This window comes from Podarcis muralis, chromosome 9 (assembly GCF_964188315.1).
Source record: "Podarcis muralis chromosome 9, rPodMur119.hap1.1, whole genome shotgun sequence".
Taxonomy (NCBI): Eukaryota; Metazoa; Chordata; class Lepidosauria; order Squamata; family Lacertidae; genus Podarcis; species Podarcis muralis.
Window position 1 is genome coordinate 60,616,347 of NC_135663.1, and position 23,622 is coordinate 60,639,968.

Consider the following 23,622-nt stretch of genomic DNA (forward strand, 5'->3'; position numbering starts at 1 on the left):
ATCATGTCACATAACAAACCACTGATGGGAATTTAAAAATCAGATTGGGGCACAGCATGTGGAAGAGAGGTTCACTGTTCACAGAAGAAAAAATCCCACTGCCATTGCCCAAGCCCCTGTGCATACCTAATGTTGCTCTCTGACCACCAAATGAAACAGCTTTTCTTTTAGACTTAAAAGTGAGGTGTTCAAAAGAGAAACACGGCAAAGCACAAGGTGGGGTGTATTTGGGCTAGACCAGAGAGCTAAGGGAGTGATAACAACTCGTTTTCTATTATTCCTGAATTCTCTCCCAGCTCCAGCCTTCCACTCTTGACTTCACCCATTACCCTTTCATCAGATTTAATGTAACTCAATCTCAAATCTCCTTCCTCACTTGATTCCGTGTTTACCACCATAGGCAAATAAAAAGAAAACCATCATTAACAGCCAGAACTGTCATTAGGAATGACCTATGATCCTAGATAGAAACTTCCTGCTGCACTCTGCAGACCTGGCAATAAGCCTGCCTGAGGAGCTTATGTCTACTACGCTTTCTAGTGAAATTACCACCAGTTTTTAATTGGTTAAATGCAGATTGCAAGTTGTCAGTAACGGTAGGTTCAGCTCACCTGAACTTGTGGCTTGTGAGGTATTTCATAACTGCTGGTTTGATGCGAGCAACTCCTCCCTGGCTATGGTTTCCCTTTCCTGTGATCACGTAGAGATATGGCTTACCACCAGCCAGGTTGCATTCTGTTACACAAGAATAAGAATGGTCACAATATACTCTCTTTATGAATTCTGCATTCAACAGATTTAAAAATTTCTTTTAGAATATATCTAAAATCTTTCAATATGGTAAATTTTGAAATACAAAGTAGCCTTAGACTACAGGTCCATCTAGCCAAGTACTGTCTACTGTGATTGGTAGCAGCTTGCTGGTATCTGTATCAGTACGGCTACTTAAGAACCTTTTAACTAGATGCCAGGAATTTAACCTTAGTTAAACCAGGAACCAGAAAGAGGGCCTTCTCGGTGGTGGCTGAGGAGATTTCACCCCTCCGAAGCTGACAGTGGCGCCCACCCTGTTGAATGCCCTCCCATCAGATGTCAAGGAAATAAACAACTATCTGACTTTTAGAAGACATCTGAAGGCAACCCTGTTTAGGGAAATTTTTAATGTTTGATGTTTTATCGTATTTTTAATATTCTGTTGGGAAACGCCCAGAGTAGCTGGGGAACCTCAGCCAGATCGGTAGGGTATGTATGTATGTATGTATGTATGTATGTATATACAGTGGTACCTCGGGTTACAGACACTTCAGGTTACAGACGTTTCAGGTTACAGACGCTACTAACCCAGAAATAGTACCTCGGGTTAAGAACTTTGCTTCAGGATGAGAACAAAAATCGTGTGGCGGCGACACAGCGGCAGCAGGAGGCCCCATTAACTAAAGTAGTACCTCAGGTGAAGAACAGTTTCAGGTTAAGAATGGACCTCCAGAACGAATTAAGTGCTTAACCCGAGATACCACTGTATGTATGTATGTATGTATGTATGTATGTATAAATAATAATATTAACTATTATTATTATTATTATTATATGCAAATTATATGTTCCGTCCATGAAGGCTAGCCCATCCACTAACATGGAAAGCAACACGTCCGTTTTAATACAGTGGTACTTCGGTTTTCGAACGTAATCCGTTCCAAAAGACCATTCAACTTCTAAAACATTCAAAAACCAAAGCCGCAAAGGGCGGTCTGCAAAATCAATAGAGAAAATTTGAAAAAACTCAGCGGAAGCTGTTTGACTTCCAAGGCTCATTCGAAAATGAAAGCATTTATTTCTGGGTTTTTTGGCGTTCGGAAACCAAAACGTTCGACTTCCGAGATGTTGCCCACATACACAAGTCCAGTTTAATCTCTGTAAACAAAGAAGTGTTCTTGTACCTTCTGTTTTCTCCTGCAATACTCTACCCAGGTGAGCCAAAGCTTCATCCACATGAAGACCATGTAGGTCCAACAGGTTTTCAGGAAGCTTCAATGCATTCACTTTCTCAAAGATTTGCATGGCAGCATCGCGGTTGGCTTCTTTCATCTTCTCCTCGTGAAGGCGACCCTTGATGCAAACACATATCTACTGTAAACATCATGAGGAGCGACCTGAGTGCAGCACTGGATATCAGGTTTCAAAACAGCGCTATAGGCAGGGAGTTGTAATGTCTCAGAACAGCGACATGTGCATTTAGACTTAACTTGTCAAAAGTAGGTCAAGTAAGGCCTGATCAGGTGGGTTTCAGGAAGATGTAAGTCACAATGAGACTGTGTGAAATGAGCAGAGATCATAAAGGTAGGAAGAAAAAGAGAGAGGAAGTCAACTTTGTGCTCCCTGACTGTGTGCATATATACAACTGGTAAAAAAACAACTCAGTTTGCCTTAGCATGCTAAGAGAATCACCTGAAGGTTTCAGTACGGCAATTATGGTTTAAAACACTATCCCACCTGTAGAAGTACACAATGCATGCTGGGGTCCAAAAAACTATGCAAGTAGCTCCATGGCTATTTTGAAATGCAGGGGACATTCAATAGTAATTTGTGATATGGCCTGTTACTCAATAAGCAAAAAGTCAGAGTTTCTATTGTCAATGACCAAACACTCATTTGCATGCAATGTAGCACTTTGAATTCCAGCCATTGTTAGTGAATAAGCTCTTCCATTGTCGTCTTATATTCTAATCCAACAGCACTTTGAAAGCCATGAGTTGCTTGTTTCTGAATTAAAATGCCATGTCCACATATTTCCAATTTATTACAAAATAAATGTTTCTGACCTTATTGGGGGGGGGGGGGATATTTCAGCACACAGTCCACTAGTTCTGCTATTGGAGATTCAAAAAGAGCATTGACACTTGCTTATGTGGTGGTTATCAGTGCAAACACCAAAAACTTACATGATTACGAATGGCCAACATTTCCAGTAAAGAAGGCAAAAATTGCAGAATTGATTAAGACAAATTTACCCTTTGAACATAAAATGCTGCTACAGACTTCATTCCCATGCGATATGCCTCCCCAGCTTTTCTCAGGCACTCTTGCTTGTGCTGTTGGTGAAGAAAAGCTTCGGCCCTGAAATCATCATATCCTGGATATTCAAAGTCTTGAAACGCCTTTGCACCAAGAATGTCTTCTGGTTCCTTGCACTTTCTGGCCTATAATTCATAAGTGTTACACTTAGGACATGGTCCAAGGCTTATTAAAGTAAGACACCTCCACCAAAGACATTTTCTATCTGGTCAGTTCAAAACAAGAAGCAATCATATATACTCCTACTGAAACTGACTTTTATTTACTATTTATAAAGTCCTTTCCCTAAAATGTTAAAAATGCTGAGGACCCATATTTCACTATAACAGCATCTTATTTAAACGTATTTGCAACAAATGTACAAAATGGTCATTACCTTTCTCTCTCGTGTCTTTAAAGCACTGCAAGAAGAGAGTATGGCACCCTGGGCAGTTTCTCTGGCTACAACTGTCTTTACTGGATCTGACTCTAGAACGCTGTTCAAAAACTGGACGGTTTGCTCCAAAGAATAACTGAGGTAAAAAAAAGAAGCAGCAGCCAGTGAATGATTCAAGACATATCACAGAACAGCAGAACTTTATTAATTAACAAGAAAGGAAAAAGCAAGACACACGCGCGCACACACAAGAAAGAGAGAGAAGCTTGCATTCTAAAACCTGATCTTTAATTTCTCAAATCAAATTCTAGCACCAGGCAAGTCTCCCGGGGAAAGAATTCCAGAGCCAGAACATCACAACAAAGAAGGTTCTGTCTCTGGTCACTACTGGCCTTATCTCAGGCAACAGGAAGATCTGGAGAACAGCCTTCAAGGGTAGTCTTGAACAGACTTGTGCAGTATAAAGTTAAAGGTACCCCTGCCCGTACGGGCCAGTCTTGACAGACTCTGGGGTTGTGCGCCCATCTCACTCAAGAGGCCGGGGGCCAGCGCTGTCCAGAGACACTTCCGGGTCATGTGGCCAGTGTGACAAAGCTGCATCTGGCGAGCCAGCGTAGCACACGGAACGCCGTTTACCTTCCCGCTGGTAAGCGGTCCCTATTTATCTACTTGCACCCAGGGGTGCTTTCGAACTGCTAGGTTGGCAGGCGCTGGGACCGAGCAGCGGGAGTGCACCCCGCCGCAGGGATTCGAACCGCCAACCTTTTGATCGGCAAGCCCTAGGCGCTGAGGCTTTTACCCACAGCGCCACCCGCGTCCCTGCACCCGTTGTGCAGTATAAAGCAATTCAAAAGGTATTCAGATCCAAGCCATTTAGTTCTTTGAATTTAGCAGCATCATATGAACATGCAAGAGCTCACTTGTGGTCCTTGAAGATTTCCATTAATACGTTTGGGTTAATAGCTGGGAATAACTCCAGGAGTTGCTTCTCTTTCAGTTTGGCAGCGCAGTCTTTTCTAGCCATGAAAGGAGAGCGTTTCTAATCCAGAAAACAAGTTGACATTATAATTATATTATTAGAAAAGGCTTTGTAGAAAAATGGATCTAATAAAAAGATTTCAAAATTACAGAGTTTTCCACATTTTGGGGTGGGTGACAACCAATTTTTTCCTCCTCTCTCCTGCCTGTTCCCAAATCTGCTCCCCTGGGTAGAGGCAACCTCCAGAGCAAATCACAGGGCAGGTTGGGGGGCAATGCAGAGGAAGAAGTATAGTAATTGTGCTACTTCTTCTCTCACAACATTGGATACCACCCTTTGTTATTGGTTCCAGATTATTTAGGGCTGGCAATACTATTTATAGGGAGACATTTTCTAGCTTCAGCCACCTGAAATTTAAATCATAAAAGGCTGCTTGCAAAACTGTATTGAAGAGACTGTTTGGTTTGGGAGATAAAGTAGCACAATATGGTGGGTATAAGCTGAAGTTAATAAATTAGGGTAAATCAAGATGATTCATGGCGGATACCACTAAAAATCTCCGTTTCTAATTTAAATCTTAGCACCAATGTACATATTAACAGTCAAATGACCACTATGCCACACTTTTGGTCTTCAGGCACTATGCCACACTTTTGGTCTTCAGGAATACACAAAACAGGGGAAAATGCATTAGAAGCAAAACCTTGCACATGGTGCTAAATGTGACATTACAACTACATCCATTATTTTTATACTGTTGCCTATGTGGGGGGAGGGGGTAATTTTCATCATGACCAGGGTGCAGTGAGGAAAGATTTAACTCTTCCCTTCTGACTTGGGATTCTAACAGAAATTTCTCCCACGTTATTCACCTCAGAAAACAAGCTCCCATCGGTGCCAATTACTTCATTTATGCCCATCTCATTTTGAGAGTCAACTATACCAAGAAACTGGAATTAAAGGCAAGTTTCTGGCTCTAGACTTTGGCTAAATCACATTTCAGCCCATCCTACTCTCTGTTTTAGCTTCACAAGCACAACAGAACCACATAGTTGTTGTACAGCACCACTTTCTGTTTAATCCTCCCCTATCAGCTTAATACATCAACATCACTGGTGGAAAGTTATCCTGGAGCAAGATGGCAGGGCCACCCTTACAGATTTTATGTGCTAGAAAACAGTCACTTGCCATCCGCTCCCTGACCTAAACTAATAACCAACTTTCTAGGCAGTGCAGCTGCATTGCAAGTGAAACTTTGTGAGTGTTTGCAAAGCGGTTACTGTTATAGCATAAGGAAGTGGTGGGTGGGCCAAGTCTGAGAACTAGAACCAGAGAATGAGAGGTCCATTACGCTGGGAGCCTAGTGGCTGATCTGATGCCCTGATGCGTGCTTAGTGCATAGTGCTAAGGGGCAACGTATGTGTAAAAGGTTTTGACCTTTAAAGCCCTTCACGGCCTAGGCCCGTCATACCTGCAGGACCGCCTCTCCCGGTATGCCCCACGCAGTGGCGTAGCGTGGGTTGTCAGCACCCGGGGCAAGGCAAGTAATTTGCACCCCCTAACCCGTGGATTTGCGCCCCCTAACCCTAACCCCCAGATGTTGCGCCCGGTGCGGCCGGCCCCCCCTGCACCCCCCACGCTACGCCACTGGCCCCACGGAGAGCCTCAAGGTCCGTAAATAGCAACACCCTAGAGGTCCCGGGCCCTAAGGAAGTTAGATTAGCCTCAACCAGAGCCAGGGCCTTTTCAACACTGGCTCCGGCCTGGTGGAACGCTCTGCCTCATGAGACCAGAGCCCTGCAGGATCTAATTTCTTTCCGCAGGGCCTATAAGACAGTTGTTGCACCTGGCCTTTGGCTTGGAGCCAATACGATTCCCTCCCCCTCTTTCTTTTTTCTTTTTCCTTTCTCCTCCTGTGATGAGGCTGCATTTTAATGTTTCGATATTTTTAATGTTATATTTTAATCTTGTTTTTAAGTTGTATTCATTCAACTTGTTTTATTATTGCTTGTTAGCCACCCTGAGCCTGGCCTTGGCTGGGGAGGGCGGAGTATAAATGAAAAAATATTATTATTATTATTATTAATCATACCAGGTCCTCTTTTTCTTGTAAGGCGATTTCTTCGGACATTATCTCCCGGAGTGACACTTTCTGCGTCTGGACATTCCAGTGATCCATGAAAGGAAAAAACTCTGAAGCAGCTGAGTTTTCAGGTAGCGTATCTGTAGGCAGTCTTTCGGTCTTCTGTACTTGACAGTTTGTGTGCGGAGAAAGAAGGCTGTCCAGCTCATCTAGACAGAATTGCTCAAACAGCATGGGATCTACAGAAGCAACAAAGCCGGAAGGTGATGAATTGTTTTAAAGGAACAGTTTCAAATACAGATAACCCAAATACATGTATTTTTTATGCATTTTGAAAGGTGTCACTTCTATTAAGGCGTAAATAAAAACAGACTGTTAAACACTATTTTATTTTACTGTGTTTTTCTAACTACGACACATGTATATTGATGGCACATTAGTATTTACTCCCTGCCTTACTCCATGTTGTGTCTGTGCACCTGAAAAAACATGGCTGATTTCACACTCCTCTGCTGGCTCCTCCTCCTTTTGGGGAACTTAATTTCAAAAGCAGTGGCTTGAAGCACAGATTGTGGTTCTGAGGGTCTGAGAAGTAGATCACACATAGGTAATTCCACACCTCTGGCCTCTTAGTTGCAAAGCTTTGTGGTTTGCTCAGTCCCTTTGTGTTCACATGCTGTTCTTTACAGCATTTTTACTACATACAGTGGTACCTTGGGTTACATATGCTTCAGGTTACATACGTTTCAGGTTACAGACTCCGCTAACCCAGAAATAGTGCTTCAGGTTAAGAACTTTGCTTCAGGATGAGAACAGAAATCGTCCTCCGGCGGTGCAGCAGCAGCAGGAGGCCCCATTAACTAAAGCGGTGCTTCAGGTTAAGAACAGTTTCAGGTTAAGTATGGACCTCCAGAACGAATTAAGTACTTAACCCAAGGTACCACTGTACATGCTCTTTCTTTTCACAAATAGGTAGTGCTTTTTTTAAAAAAGCAACAACTAAATATATACATAGATAATTGTGCATCCCTATTTCAAATAAATTTTGCTGCACATATAAAAGGACAAGAAATAAATAAACCTTAATCTGAGTGTAGATGAGATAGACAGAGGGGCGGGGGAGAGTAAGAATAATATTGTCCAAGCTAGAGCTGTGCAAAGTCAAAAACAACACTCTGCTAGGTCCTGAAACCCTACCTCCTTTTTTTTTTTTAATTTTAAAATTAAATTTTATTTCCAATATATACTCTTTTAAAATCACATATTCACCAAAGAGTAAAAAAGAAACACACACAAAAAATAGACAAATATAGACAGTAAGACATCAAAACATAAATACATTTCTCCATAAGTATTGGTTATCGTTTCGTCGCTCTGACTTCCCTCCACCACGATGTGAGCTATATCACCTTAGTAACCATCTTGCAGTTCCTTCTTTCAACCTTTATCTTTACTTCACAGATTCTATAGTTCACCTACTGTTATTTTAATGTTACCTAAGTTTTTTTCCATGTATGATACAAGTTTATTCCAATCGTTAATAAAAGTTTTATTACTCTGATGCCTGATCTTCTGTGTCATTATTGCTAACTCTGAGTACTCAAATAGCTTGCTTTGCCACTCACTAATAGTTGGGGTTTTAGATGATTTCCAGTTCTGTGCCAGTAATATTCTGGCTGCTGCCGTTGCATACTGGAACATGGTTTGGTCTTCTTTCCTAATCTCCTCACCGATCATTCCCAGAAGAAAAGCTTCTGGTTTTTTTGGAAATGTGTATTTCAGAATCTTTTTCAGCTCGTCATAAATAGAACCCCAGAACTTCTTTACTTCTTCGCATGCCCACCACATATGATGGAAGTCGCCCTCTTTTTTTTTACATTTCCAACATCTTTTGTCTCCAGTTTTATACATTTTTCCTAGCTTAACGGGGGTAATATGCCAACGATACATCATTTTTTCTATGTTTTCTCGGAGGCTAACGCATGCTGTAAATTTTATATCCTTGGTCCAAAGTTTCACCCATCTCTCATATTCTAAGCTGTATCCCAAATCTATGGCCCACTTTATCATGACCTCCTTCACCTCCTCATCCTTAGTCTCCCAATCCAGTAATTGATTATACATTTTGGATAAAAGCTTACTTTTCCCTTCTAATATTTCCACCTGGAATTTGGATTTTTTCTCGTTCATCCCTATTTTTTTGTGTTCATTCCATAGGGCGTTAATTTGATGAACTTGTAGCCACCCTATTGACTTGTCCTTTAATTCCTCATATGATTTAATTCTCCACCCTTTATCCGATTTAGTCAAGAGATCTTCGTAAGTCCATCTTTGGGTTCTTCCATTTACATTTATCACTGATGAGATGTTAACCGGCGATATCCACCAAGGTATGCCTTTTTCCAACAATCTTTTAGTTCTATTCCATACTTTTAGCAGCGCTCCTCTGACAATATGGTGGGAGAATCCCTTATGCACCCTTTCTTTATCCTGCCATAAATAAGCGTGCCAGCCAAATCTAACATCGAATCCTTCCAGGTCCAACACATCTGAATTTTCCAAAACTATCCATTCCTTTACCCAACATAGGCTTGCAGCCTCATAATATAATTGCAAATTCGGAACAGCAAACCCCCCCTCTTTCTCTCCTATCTGTGAGCAATTTAAACTGAAACCCTACCTCCTAAGGTGGTTGTATGATAAGATGGGATTACCCATATGACAACAAATGTGCTGCTATATTTATTTTAGATAGAATGACTTTGAAGACTGAATAACTTTGCCATTCCTGCTGTATTTGTTACCATGTGGTGATCAGAATCTGGATGCACATCTAAAAGGGCACCCAGTCTAAATAATGGGAGGCCCAGAGTGGTTAATTAGAACATAAGCTTACCTTCTTCAAGAAGCTTATGCAGCTCCTCTTCTCTCCTCTGTCGCTTCTAAATTAAAACATTTTAAATTCAATTAATCATATTATTAAGTTTTAATGAATCTCCAATTAGTTTTTTTTAAAAAAAGGATTAATAAAATTTGTTTGGACAACTGTACTCAGTTTACAACAGGTTCAGGTTGTATGCTTATCACTTCAAGCCCAGACCATTTGTTTATAAACATTTTACCATGTTTTTAAACTAAGTTTTTCTGCCTGCGTTATCTTGCGGCTGCATGAAAAGCACATGAATCAGACCTTTGACATGTTCCTCTTTAAAAAGTTAAAAAGTTAGTTGGTTCAAAATTTTGATTGTATGTTTAAGAACTTTTATTTGGAGTATATGTGACCTCAGTGTAATCATGCCACTTATTTACATGCACTATAAATTCTGAGAAATATTTTAACAGGGGTCAGCTAATAAATAAATACCAGTGCTTTTTAATGCAAGCATAAGATGCCATAGACTTGTCTTTAGAAAGAAACTGACTTACTGTAATAGATGCTTTCCATTTTTCATGAATTTCTCTGGCTAAATTCAGATCGATATGAACCACATAATCTTCAGTAGTTAGAGATCCTTATTGAATAAAAAAGCTAGAGGTTAAAACACTGTACAAATTAAATGTAGTTCAGCCAAGCTTATTCTTAATCAAATATCTTGGCTTTTTTGTAGGATAAAGCATCAGTTCCTGAAATAATTCAGAGAATCTGTCTCAAAACAGAGCAATATAACACCACTTTGAAACACAGCTTAATTTATAAACCACGATTCTAACGTGGAATAGGAAATAAATTAACTCAAAGGAGTATTTTTAAACAACAACAAAAATCAGTTTGACCAGGTCCAAATTTCACTAAGGAAGGGACCCAAAGTGAGAATATGGAGATGATGAAGCTAATCAGACAGACAGACTTTGGACCAGTGATAGGGACCGTGTGGCCCCCCCAGGCGTTGCCAGACTACACCTTCCCATTATTTCTGACAACTGGTCATGCTGGCTGGGACTAATGAAAGCTGGTATATTGTCTACAACGACTGACTTTCCAGGATTCTCTCTCAACCCAGGGTCTTTCCTAGGCCTACCTAGGACCTTCTGGATTCAAGGCAGAGCTCAATGCTCTACACTGAGCTACGATCTATCGCTTGTCTAGAAACTGGACTTAACAGGGGCACCTTAAATCTCTACCCTATTGGCATTCCCAAATATAGACCTTTAATTAACTTTATGTAAGTGAATGGCTGCCATTCACTCATATGGTGGAAAACAGAGCAATGACTTGGAAGATTTTGCAAAATGAGTAAAAACTGCTGACCACTACCGAGTCTGACCACCACCAAGATACGGGTGAGTCTTTTTTCTAATATCTATCAACGGCTGTAGCTTCAAATAACCAATACTTTTGGGTTTTTTAACTCCTAGCATTTTTTAAAAAATCATGGTTTTATTACCTGAATCAACACCAACAGGTCCAAATATTTCACTTAATTGAATGGCTAGTTCAGGAGGTAAGACCAGTTCTAGGGAATTTATATTCACAGATTTTGATACAGGTGTGGGGTTCACTAACTTGCTTTTATCTTGATTGGGTATTTTGTTTTCTTCATTTTTTGCTGCAATTAGAAACATTGGTTTACAATTCATTTTTTTATCCACCTCAAATTTGCTGTCCTTGCTTGCAGAGCCCTCTGTAAGTATTAGATGAGATGGAAGCTCTTCTATAATTGAACACTCCACTTCAGTATGCAACATCTTGTTCGGCTGCTCATTTTCTGATAGAATAACAGAGTTCATCTCTTTTGTATGTGTGGTATCTAAAAGTGGTTTCTCATTTCCTGATTCTTCGACATGAGTTCTTGGAGCAGACGGCATTAACTGTTTGTTTTCTGCTGGGGAAGCAGTTGAAAAGTTGTGTTCATCTTTAACGGTGGAAGCTTCATCACCTCCATCATCAACAGAGAGATTTGTTATTTCTGAATCCTGACCAATTCTAGAAGACACAGTTCCTTGAGTGGTTTCCTCAGAATCTGCAAGTCGTTCTCTATAACCAGCATTTTCATTAGAGTCAAGAGACTTGCCAGAAGGCTGAATCTGTGCTTCCTGCAAGGGTCCAACTTCATCATCTCTGCATAACTTCTCAGCAGAATCTAACAAGATCCCTGTAGCCCAATCAATGTCCCTGTTACATCTTTCATACAAGTCCTTCAGTGCATCAAATGAAACGGACTCAAAGAGTTTACACAAAATATTCAGATTCTCAGATACATCAATGTTGACAAGTTCACTTTCTTCCACATATGTGCTTTTCTCATAAGTTACTTTATATGGTATTTTTTCTGAAGCAGTATGAATGACTTTTGGTATGAATCCATCCAGTCTGCCATTTAATACTTTGGTATCTTCCGAAACAATAATTTTCCTTTCAAGCCTCCACAGGAGAGCAAAATCCTGGGGCTCCGTCTGCGAATACTTATTGGCCTCTGCCATGATGCATTCATCAGGTTTCTCTTCCAGAAAATTAGACAGACACAATTCTTCCTCTGGTTTACTGAGGGCCAAATTGTTGGTAAATGTTAGAGCTAATTTATGATGCTTGCGTGCCCTTTTGTTCTGCACAGACTTTTTCTCACTAAGAGTTTCAGAGCCAGAGATTTCAGGTGCCAAAAGGCTTTCCTTCTTTGATGAGACAAGTAGCTCTCCAGCACCTGCAGATGTTGTAGGAAGTACCGTTACTGTGTTCAGAGTACTTTCGTTAATACTGCATTGACTACTTATAATCTCTTCTGATTCACCAGTGTTTCTCTTAAGTATTCTTTTCATTTTGTGCTGTCTTTGCTCTAAAGAGTTTTGGACAGGCCAGTCTCCTACAATCAGCAGTCGTGATGCATCTTCTTCCGTATCATCAACAGACATACAGGCAGAGGGCTGTTTAATATCTTCCTGTTTACTCTGCGAAAGTGGCAGCTCCTCTTCATGAATATTAACCGGATTTACCTTTTCATCTTCATCTAGAATTGCTAATGCATCAAAATTGGGTATGCTTAGACCTTTATCCTCTTTGCCATTCTTTATAGTCAGTTTTTCTGACCTTCTAGCTCTTTTCACTCTCTGCCCCATAGTTTGTTCTATTGGCCAGTCTCCCACAAAATTTACTGTTTCTGGCCCTACCGGTTTATCGCAGCCTGAATCTGACTTATTCATGTTTTTTGTCAGTCTTAACTCTGCTTCTGTTAGGACTTCAGCACACTGATTTGCTTCAACTTCAGCTATTATGTCCTTGTTATTGTACTTCTGAATATTTTCACTGGAATTTGAGAATTCACTTTCCTCAGACTTTACCAAGTCCATCTTTTCAAGAGTAGAATCAATTTTGTCTGTCCTTGATGATGCATTGAGATCTATGTCTTCCAGAGAGACATTACATTTAGAAGTACAGTCTTGAACCCAATGCTCCAGTTCTCTCTTTTTATTCAGGAGAGTCTGATTTTCCACTGTAACTTTCTCCGACTGATGCTTATCTTCCATACTTAATTCTATGCATTTCAAAGGTGAAGGAAAATGTTCCTTGTTTTTCCCATAATGAGGCATATCTTCCTTCCTGTAAATTAAACAATGGATTTTTAAAATGGACCTTGAAAGGAAAAAATGCACACCTTAATCATCTTTACTTCTGCTAAAGCGTTTAAGTCATAACATCTTCTAATATATATTGAAGTATTTATATACATATTCCTAGAAAGATAGAAGGGCCAAGATGGGAAAAAAATCACGGACTTCTATTGAGTCAATACCTTCTTTTGGATGTAACTGGGATATTATTAAGATGATAACTGGATGCTGAAGGGAAGGAGTCAAAGTGGAAGTTGTTAGATTATGGAGATATATAAAACCTGAAGTTCCATGCTACTTCTGAAACTGAAAGTTCAGCACATTCTGTGATATAAGGTCTTAGTTAGACTCACAGACATTTGCTTTCACACTTTACAGATATAGATAGAATCATAGAGTTGGAAGGGACCCTGAGGATCATCTAGTCCAACCCCCTGAAATGCAGGGATATGCAGCTGCCCCACATGGGGATTGAACCTGCGACCTTGGCATTATCAGCATCATTAACTAACCAAGTAAACTGGCTTGAAGTTTTGTATTTCAATACTTTTGATACTTTAATTTTACCCTTCTCCCTTTTTGTGGTGAAGAACTTCATCACAGGTGGCACTTTTCAATTCATCTGGGATTGAAGAATTCAAAATTGAATTAACAGTCAGGCAACGTTCATATCGTTCCAACATTCTTTTGATCGTCTCTTTTGATACGCCATGAATATTTCGCCTGAACATTAAAAAGAACAGAATATCTGAGAATGAATCTCACAGTAAAAGGCATATTCCAACTTTGGTTGAAAACATTTGAGGCAACTATTAAACATTTAACTGAAGCTGTTTTCCGTGGTGTTACAATTTAAGGAGCAGGTACTGAGAATTTTCCCAACAGCTGATGGTGCATAAACAAGCAAATAAAGGTTTGTGCAACATGAAAACCTACACTGCCATATCACGTTGCCTAAGTAATAAATAAATAAAAAGTAGTAAACAGGTAGAGTTCCAAACTGGGTAAAATAGATCTTGGCACCCTTTACTTTCAATTTCTACTTGACTATTTAGGAACAGCTTGCTAAATGTGGAAAAACCCACTGCTACAAATCATGACATTTTAAACCACTTTTCTTATAGCTTTGGAAATAATTAATGGCCAGAAAGAGTAGATTTTCTTGGGTATTTTTTTGCCCGTGCCAACTTTTAACTTATATTAGCAATGGACCAGAGAAAGAAACAATAATCTAAAAACTAAAAACTATAAAGGAAAAAGGAGAAACAAAATACAGTTATTAGGTGCTACTTTGCTCGCCACTTATATATGGAAGATCATGTTGTCACAACATCCCACCTCCCTATCCTTAACCAATGAAGATAATGGGCTTGAATAATAGTATCTATTCTTGAGGCTCTTTAAAAGAATCTCTGTAGCTGACAGCCACAGAATATTTTTGAAGCAACTGAAGCTTTACATGAACTAAAGGTACAATTCGCAAATGAATTAGTCCAAGTAATCACACAGGTTCTCTTGGAAGAAAAGAGAGAACAATTCATAGTATTGCAGCAATCCCTATAATTTGCATTTGCATTTTGGGGTTCAATAAAAGCTGGTCTCACTCCTACTAGCTCATTTATCTGAAGATATTATTTCTTTTCAAATATGCTATAACAGAATCGTGAGGGTTTTTTTTTTACCTTTCCAGTTCTTTCGGTTTAAACTTCCACCAGGTATCCGGTTCACGAAATATAACCTTATATTTGTGTTCCTGGGACTGAATAAAAGTGTAAAAACGCTTGAGATACATCCCTCAGCAGGTTAAGAATACAGTTAAAAATGAACCAAGTCATAGTTCAGAACACATCTCACGCACCATCATTGCTGGTCACAAAGAACAAGATCTTCATCAAAACTGTACAACGTAAGCACTCATAATAAATGTCTCGTGCTTATATAAGAGATCTAAGATTATAGATTTTATAGTTGTAATCCTAAACACACTTACTTAGGAGTAAGCCCTATTAAACTCAGTGGGACTTGCTTCTGAGTAAACATGCAGCTTTTCCAAATGACTAATATCTGGGCTCCATTAAATGATGCTTGCTCTTGCAATTGTACCCAGGCAGACTGAAAGTATGTCTTGAGCTCATGTTCTGCTTCTCCATCCTCACTGCATTGAGTGTGAAAGCATTAGGCCAACTCAATCTCCCCCCCCCCCCATCATCTCAACAGCCTATAGAGAGCATGAGCTCAAATACCTCCATACTGTCTACAAATATGCAGAGAAAATGTTAATGGGCTTTTGGTTCAACAATAATAACTTATGGAATACTAACCAATGCAACATAAGGTTTCATTTCCCAAGCCTGTGTGTTTGTGTTGTCTATGATTATTGGAGTGATGCTTTTTTCAAATGCTTCTTTGGCTGAAAAACATACCAGTAATTTTTTTTTTAATGTATTAATAAAACCAGCATTTTTATGTTAACTCAGTTAAAAGAAAATTATAGAAAGCACTGCATAACCATGACAAACCACTGCAGAAACACTCAAAATACTCAAAGTTGTCATATGCACTAAAATATATGAACCTACGTTCAACTATTCAATATACAATACTAGCAATATGGCCAGAAGTATGACCAAAGTTTGTAATCATGGTGACATCAGGTGACTGACAGGTAGGCTGTCTTGTCGACCTGTCAAAACAGCCTGTGTTATGAGGGAGAGCTCAGGATCTGGCCCTCTGGCCTATCCAACCCAGTTAGTTGTTGTTTAATATGTGCTTATAGGCAAGCCTCAATTCTGGCACAAGAACTTCATTAAGTCTTCTCTATTTATAGATTCCAATATTCTTAATCAACAATTGTTCGACTTCATCTAGCACATACCACGTTTCCGGTTCCACTCATGCGCGTCTGCTAAGCAATCAGCATTAAATTGGTACTGTCCATTTTTTTGGTAAAAATAATCATCCGTACTAAGAATAACACCACCAGGGTTATCCTCAAGCAAAGCCCTGCAAAAAAACAAAAAAATGCTGAATCAATCATCTACCCTCCCTTCCCCACTCTAAATTTCTCTTTAATTGTGCACACACGATTTTGAGCCTCAGCTGGGAGAGAGGGGCATTGTGTAGTAATATGGATAAGCCATTCTAAATCAGGGCTTGTGCTATCTATGTGGCACACGTTTTAACTTTAAAAAGTAGCTAAATCTTGGGGACATGGGTGGCGCTGTGGGTTAAACCACAGAGCCTAGGGCTTGCCGACCAGAAGGTTGGCAGTTCGAATCCCCGTGACGGGGTGAGCTCCCGTTGCTCGGTCCCTGCTCCTGCCAACCTAGCAGTTCAAAAGCACGTCAAATGTGCAAGTAGATAAATAGGTACTGCTCCGGCGGGAAGGTAAACGGTGTTTGCGTGCACTGCTCTGGTTCGCCAGAAGCGGCTTAGTGATGCTGGCCACATGTCCCGGAAGCTGTACGCCGGCTCCCTCAGCCAATAAAGCGAGATGAGGGCCGCAACCCCAGAGTCGGCCACGACTGGACCCAATGGTCAGGTGTCCCTTTACCTTTACTTTAAATCTTGGGGAAAGTTTCAAACATTATTTCTGTCCTCCTGATATATAAAAAAAAGCCAAGAGTACACAGCACCATTCTCGGGCTGTCACAATGCAACACAATGATGACAGCAACTTTCGGTGTCAAAGCACATGATCAGGAGTGTAGTCGCTATATAAAAACCATGCAAACCAGGAAATCAGCTTTGGAAATGTATGCTCCTTCACACTCTCCTATCCAGAGCAATCCTCTCTCACTTCCTAAAGTTGACCATGGATTATAATATTTAACTGACACAAAACAGTGGCCTCCCCCATAGATAAAAAGATAGTGAGGGTTTGAAAATTATGGAAAAGAGGTTTGTGTCTGTGTATACACATAATGCAAAGTCACAGTTAATGCACATACATGAGTGTGAGAAATGATGCATTTTTAAAGAAAAATCTATGAATACTCTACCTTGCCAAATGTGATTTGCCTGATCCAGGAACCCCTCTAAGAAGAACAAGCACATGACCTGCGAGAGGAATCTTTCTTCTCATCATGTGACAAACAGGAAGCTGGTGTACTTGAGAAATGTCCATTTTCGGCAGAGAGGATTTGCTGTCCCAAGACTGTGAAGTTGTTTGAGAAGAATATATTTTCCCAAGACTCCTAGAGTTTGAAGCAGGCCTCCATTTCCCAGGGCTGACAGCGACTGGAGTTACGAAGCTATGGCTTGCATTTTGAGGATAAAAGACAGGAGCCATTAGGTTCCAGGTACACTCCTGAGACTGTTTCTGAAGCACAGAAAATTGTGAATTCCACATCTGCTGAGACTGGTCAACATTTGTAAAAGGTGTCAGTTTGAAAGTGGATTCTGCACATAGGTCAGGAACAGAAGTATTATAATAATTATTACACACAGTCACTGTGTTTCCCTGTTTTTCAGTCTTGTGTGAACAAGAACGAGAATTGTCAACCACACTATTTTGAAATTCTGCAATCCCCTGGCAGTGTTGAGCAGACACGTCATTTAGGGTTGTAAGGTCCAAAACAACTTCTGGAACTGCACCACTGTCAAGTACAACTTCAGGTAAATTACAGTTCTCTGGGATTTGTGCAAAAATATCCACATCATTTGTCTGAATGCCTGATTTTCCACAAACTACTTCAGAGGGTTTGTCACAATCTGGATTTAAAGAAGTGGAGGTTTCTAATTTTTCACTGTCTGTTTCCTTTTTCTGCAAAGAAAGCACAGTATTGTAACCCAAACAGGACTCTGCACACCCAGATAACTCTTTAACTTGATCAGAGCTACCGTGGTCCAAAGCCAAAGACAGATTGCCTGAGATATGGTCATTTTTTGAATCCTTCATTTCACTATTTAGATTATATTTCTCAAAAGGATGGCACGGCAAGAAAACCAGTTCTTCAGATGATGAAGACTTTTCTGATTCTTCACTAGATTTCACATTTTTTATTGCAGCAGAACTTTGGCCCTCTATTTCATTAGTAACACAGCTTGGTTGATTTTCACCAACCAATGATGCAGATATGGAATCAAAACCTGAGACATGTGGTGAAGATGTTATTCCCTTAGCAGCTGTAGACAATTCTAGCAGATAATCCATAGTGTCTTCAACTATGAAATGAAGAAAAAGCACAGTCACTGGAAGCGATATGAAACTCATTCTAAAGTACAGAAAGTATAAAGATCATTGTACAAATAGACATTGAATTTAAGATTTATTTCAAGGTTACCTTGTTCTTCAGACAACCTGAAAGTTCCCAGTTGCAGTGCCAACAACACGGATCAATATAGTCAGGCACCTGCCAAAGGCCCTAGGGCTCAGAAAAGCCATCACTGACCTCTCTGTCATAAGAACTGTAGCATGGTACTGCTACCAACATTCAGTTATGCTCTGCTCTCCATTGACTAACTTACCCAGCCATTATGTTAGATTCCCCAAGATGCAATGCCTGATGTCAGGCTGTGTAACATAATTAGTGCCAGTACGAGGTAAGCAAATCTGTAGGAAGAAGAGCCAAAGAGCAATGCCCTGAGCTAATTGGGGTAACTATTAGGAAGTAGTTTGTGAACTTGTGCATTGATTATTAACAAGTGGCTGTTGTGACAAAATGTCCTAATATAGAGTGTTCCTGCTGTTCAGGCTTCCAGTCCTTGATACCCCATGTTATCACCTCTCTCTCCTTATCACTGTGTTAAACACAAATGCTGACAATATTAACAGAATTTGATTTACCTCTGAAATCACATTCAGATAGCACCATGTAAATGACAGTAGGATCCAAGTCAGAAAACATTTCTGAAAGACTGCTGAAGAGTTCTTCTTTATCAATCCCATGCGGTGTTTGTAACATTGTTAGATCTACTGAAGGCGGTACCAAGTTGGCAGATGCAGCAGGCGTCGCTTCTGAGTTTATGCTCTTTCTTGATGGGCTCACACCAAGATTTTTCTTTTTCTTTGGCATTTTTTTCTCCAAAATATATTTTCCCTCGAATTTTATTTCGTCTACATAACACTGATTATGTCATGAGCAAGGCAGCGTCATTTGTACACAGCACATATTCAGTTCAGAAACAATGAACCTAGAAGGAAGACAAGTATTTTCAAACATGCAATTGAGTCACTTTTTTCCAAACTCTTTGGTGTACACCAAAGATGTGACATTCTTTATTTTTTAAAAACTCTAAAGTCTAGTTCTAAACTGTAAGTGAAAAACATTTTATTGGCACAGGCTGCTAATGCTCTTCATCCCATATATCAAGTTGCCAAAAGTCATAATAAATACAATCTTCATAATAAACAAAATTCAAGAACATTTCAGACTCTAGAGTGGTGCCTAAATTCTACATTGTATGGCAGATATTTTAAATTCAGGTCTTAGTAAGCATTCACAAAACTGCAAGCTTCACAGGATTATCCATAGTATCAATGCTGTGACAACACATACTACATTAGTATAGCAAAACTATACTAAAGCACACATTAATTAGTACAGGGTACACAGAAAACAAGAGTGCTTTAGGAATTAAACACCAATATTGTGACAGTCAAACATAACATCTTTAAAGGGGCAAATATTTACTCACTTTCAGGAGCATACCTTTAAATTTGATAAAGATAAAATTAGCTGGTCCTCTATTTCCACATTTCATCAGTTTCGGATAAATTGCCAAAACAAAGTTAACACCAGGAAGCTACATCAGGCCACACTTCTGTTTAAAACTCCTGTGTGTATCATCCAGTCTGGAGTTCGCTCCTTTTGTTCATGAAGGTTCATTAACCTGCAACAAGAAAAAATCAGGACGGCTCAGAATTCTGATGCAATTAAATTCAGAGCATACTGGTATATACAGACGTGGATTTTTATTTAATTTTTTCCTTGCCAGGATCTGCTGTCACACACACCCTTCAATTCTGGGGAGCTTAGCTGCAGACAAATCAGTTGTTTATATTCAGCAGTGGAATGTTAACCATCTTCCTCCCAATAACTATCCCATATTAATTGTTTTTATGCATTGCTCTTCTCTGATAGCTACACGTAGGTCATATCTGTCCTAGACCAAACATTCTCATTCAAGAATATACCTTATTGCAATGGCATTCAGTCCTTCCATCGAGCTGAAACTGCTATTTCAGACTCAACATTTCCTCTGACATGTGGCATTTTGGAGGGACATGAGAACTGCAGCGGCTAGAACACTTATGTGATCTGGGCACTCAGATTACACAAGCAGCCTAATCATTTCTGGGTCCAATTAAAGGCTTTGAATGTTAAAACCCTGTATGGCTCGACCAAACTGCAGGAGGCAGTGGAAGACAGGAGTGCCTGGCGTGCTCTGGTCCATGGGGTCACGAAGAGTCGGACACGACTCGAGACCACATGGCTCGAGACCACGTTATTTGAAGGATAACCTACACATGCATAAGCCTGCCCAATCCACCAGTCAGAACCATTAGGCAAGCAATTCTCTGGGACAGGGGTTTCTTAATAGTAGCTCCACACCTTTTGAACACCCTTTGCAGACAAATACACATAGCCTTATCATGGGTGGCCTTGAACAACCCTGATGACACTTTAATTTAACCCTGCATTGTGCTGCACCTGAAAAAAAGTATGCCTGTGAATTGTGCTGCACCTGGAAACAAATATTTAGCTACTGCTAATTTTTACGTTTTTCATAATTGTATTTTTTATGAATTTTATAATTTTGTAAACTGCCTTGTGAGAGTCTGAAAGGTAGACTAAAACTTTTTAAATTAAATAATGAGTGAATCTACTTGTAGAGAGGTGTCTGCTTAACAGATTATGATGACTCATGCATTAGTGCAGCAAATTAAGAGTTCAGAGTTTTACCCTTGAGCCCACTTACACAGGTTTGTTTTAGCACCAACAGAACTCACAAAGTAATCCGTGTAAAACATTCTCACTCATTGCTGCTTTCCTAGCAGAAAAACCTATTATGAACTTTTCATCAAGCATGGCAGCTTAACAAAAGCACACAAAGTATCTGTGAATATAAACCTGGAAAATATAACTTTAAGATCATGTCATAAAATTACCATGTTTTCCACAGATGTATCTATTGCCCAAGAGTGTTTCCCCTACAAAAAAACACATAAATGTTTCGCTGATTTATAACTATGTAACATTAATCAAATGACTCTTGTTTTACAATGGCTTATTTACTCAATAGATTATGGCTACCTCTTAGACTTTTGGGGAAGAGGAACAGATTATTCAAAACTTACTTTTAAAAAACAATGAGAAGTGAACTTTTGCATGTTTACATGACTAAGTGTTCAACTACCCCTCCTAAAAATTATTACCCAAGCTAGCATCAAGCAGGGGAAAGAAACTTTTTAAAAAGGCAAAACAATTTAAAGTAGGGCTCCTCTTCTCCATCTTTACAAGCCAGCTACATGAATCATCTGAGGACTTGAGTGTTTTAATTGCAACATGGTTATCTACCCGACCTGTCTGGCAACAAAATTAAAACCTGGTCTTAAATGTGTCACTTGTTTTTAAAAGGTCATTTGTTGCCTCCACATATTAAATAACCGGAAAACACATCTTTTTTTGGTTGGGGGTTGTTTTGCTTTCTGCTGAAACTCAGGATGAGCATGTGCTTATTTTAAGCTGTTACAAACTGTGCACTTACAATTGCACTGATTAGTCATTAATTAATATGCTTTTAGGGTGATTTTTTAAATGTTATATAATGTTCATATAATAAAGTTATTTAATAATGAATATTAATATTTCAATATTTATACCCCACCCATCTGGCTGGGTAGTTTTTGAAATGATTTAGTAATTAATCGTTATTGTAAGGATTTATTGATTGGAATTTATGTTCTGTTGTGAGCTCTGAGCATATTTAAATGGAAAAGCTGCATACAAATGAAAGTATTTCCGTAATAAATAAACTTGAAAAGTGCTTTAAAGCTTACTACGTGTTTCTCAAAATTTAAACAAAATAATGTGAGAGAGAAATACTAATCGGGCACTCTTTGCGTTTTGTCTTCCTTGTACTACAGTTCTAGCATTTAAATTTAAAAATGCCTTATACTGTAATTAGGTAGTTGTAAGAACTTTTGGAGTTCTGTACACTTGCAAAAAAAACCCAAAATAGATAGTCAAGGCAACGGAACGTAGCAACTCTTGGAATGATTTTTTTCCTTTCATTGCAGCCATGTTTCCAGCTTTTTATACACCTCCCTTTACACTGACAAGCAATTAGGGAAGAGGCGCTTGATCTCTGATAAAAAAATCCAGATCCCGAAAATGTATCTGCTGGTTTTATCATGGTCGAGCTCGGTCTATGAAAGACTAGGGGCCGGCAGAAAACTCTGAAGATGAGCCTCTGAAGTATTCGCACACCTTCAAATCTAAAAATAAATAAATGAGAATGCAAAACAAACCAACAAAACAAACACCTCTCCGTGGAATAGAGACACAGACAGCCTCCCTTGCCACATCCCCGCGAACATTTCCCTTCCAGCAAAAAGGAGGAAGCCGCGGGGCCGAGGAGCGGCGAGGCGAAAAGCGATGGCACTCTGCACACGCTCAGAGGCCATGAGTTCCGGAGCAAGCCCCGCTCCCGCCGCTGGGAAAAAGGGGGGGGGCAAAGGCGAGACAAAGGGAAGGGGGCTGAGGAGAAGCCGTGAGCCCCGCTCGTCGTCGAGGCATTTCCCCGGCCGGCCTCCAAAGGGGACGGAACGAGGCCCGAGGAAGGCGGCCGAGGTGTCCGGCGGCCGAGGGAGGCGAGCGGCCTGTTTCCCCCCCCCCCCTCAGACCCCCGCGCTCGATTTTACCTCACGGCCGCGGCGGCCGCCTCCGACCCTTTCGTCTCCGTGCCTGCGCTGCTCTCGGCCAGGCGCGAGTCGCGTAGGGATCCACAGGCTCGCGGGCTTGCTAGGCCTCGAAGCCGGGGACGCAGCGCCTCTCCAAGGCCGGTCCCGGGACTGCAGCTCGGGAGGAGCGGCGCGGCGGCGGCCGCGCGTCCAGGGCGGGCACAGGCGCCGCGAGGCAGGGGCGGCCTAGGCCTCACACCGGGCTACTTCCAGGAGGGGAAGTGTGAGGCGACGGCGGCAAGGAAGAGGCCTCGGGGCTTCCCAGTTAGAGAAAAACGCCGCTGGGTTTCGGAGAATCCAGGGAGGGAACCCGAGGGTCATCTAGTCCAACCCCGTGTGATGCAGGGGGCGGGGCTGGATCCTCTCCTCTTAGAATCATAGAGTTGGAAGAGACCACAAGGGCCATCGAGTCCAACCCCCTGCCAAGCAGGAAACACCATCAGAGCACTCCTGACATATGGTTGTCAAGCCTCTGCTTAAAGACCTCCAAAGAAGGAGACTCCACCACACTCCTTGGCAGCAAATTCCACTGTCGAACAGCTCTTACTGTCAGGAAGTTCTTCCTAATGTTTAGGTGGAATCTTCTTTCTTGTAGTTTGGATCCATTGCTCCGTGTCCGCTTCTCTGGAGCAGCAGAAAACAACCTTTCTCCCTCCTCTATA

At 40.6% G+C, this 23,622-nt stretch overlaps 1 protein-coding gene across 6 annotated transcripts in view; it reads right to left on the reverse strand.

Annotated features, from left to right (window-relative positions):
• N4BP2 (NEDD4 binding protein 2) overlaps positions 1 to 23,057 on the reverse strand; it is a 28,269-nt gene extending 5,212 nt beyond the window's left edge. Inside the window, exons 1-18 of one of the 6 annotated variants that reach the window (XM_028745035.2) lie at positions 22,922 to 23,056; positions 21,167 to 21,208; positions 19,707 to 19,887; positions 18,842 to 19,188; positions 17,055 to 18,219; positions 15,929 to 16,056; positions 15,375 to 15,463; positions 14,736 to 14,812; positions 13,621 to 13,776; positions 10,896 to 13,042; positions 9,937 to 10,022; positions 9,407 to 9,452; positions 6,520 to 6,749; positions 4,369 to 4,487; positions 3,449 to 3,584; positions 3,009 to 3,197; positions 1,938 to 2,106; positions 612 to 735 (exon numbers count right to left, since the gene is read on the reverse strand). In XM_028745035.2, coding sequence (XP_028600868.2) covers positions 612 to 735; positions 1,938 to 2,106; positions 3,009 to 3,197; positions 3,449 to 3,584; positions 4,369 to 4,487; positions 6,520 to 6,749; positions 9,407 to 9,452; positions 9,937 to 10,022; positions 10,896 to 13,042; positions 13,621 to 13,776; positions 14,736 to 14,812; positions 15,375 to 15,463; positions 15,929 to 16,056; positions 17,055 to 18,219; positions 18,842 to 19,070 — 5,090 coding nt within the window. In that variant the 5' untranslated portion in view covers positions 19,071 to 19,188; positions 19,707 to 19,887; positions 21,167 to 21,208; positions 22,922 to 23,056. Of the gene's footprint in view, positions 1 to 611; positions 736 to 1,937; positions 2,107 to 2,129; positions 2,310 to 3,008; positions 3,198 to 3,448; positions 3,585 to 4,368; positions 4,488 to 6,519; positions 6,750 to 9,406; positions 9,453 to 9,936; positions 10,023 to 10,895; positions 13,043 to 13,620; positions 13,777 to 14,735; positions 14,813 to 15,374; positions 15,464 to 15,928; positions 16,057 to 17,054; positions 18,220 to 18,841; positions 19,189 to 19,692; positions 19,888 to 21,128; positions 21,209 to 22,921 lie in introns of those variants that run through there. The other 5 variants (XM_028745036.2, XM_028745033.2, XM_028745038.2 and 2 more) reach the window with 5 other exon arrangements.
• Between the last annotated feature and the right edge of the window lie 565 nt (positions 23,058 to 23,622).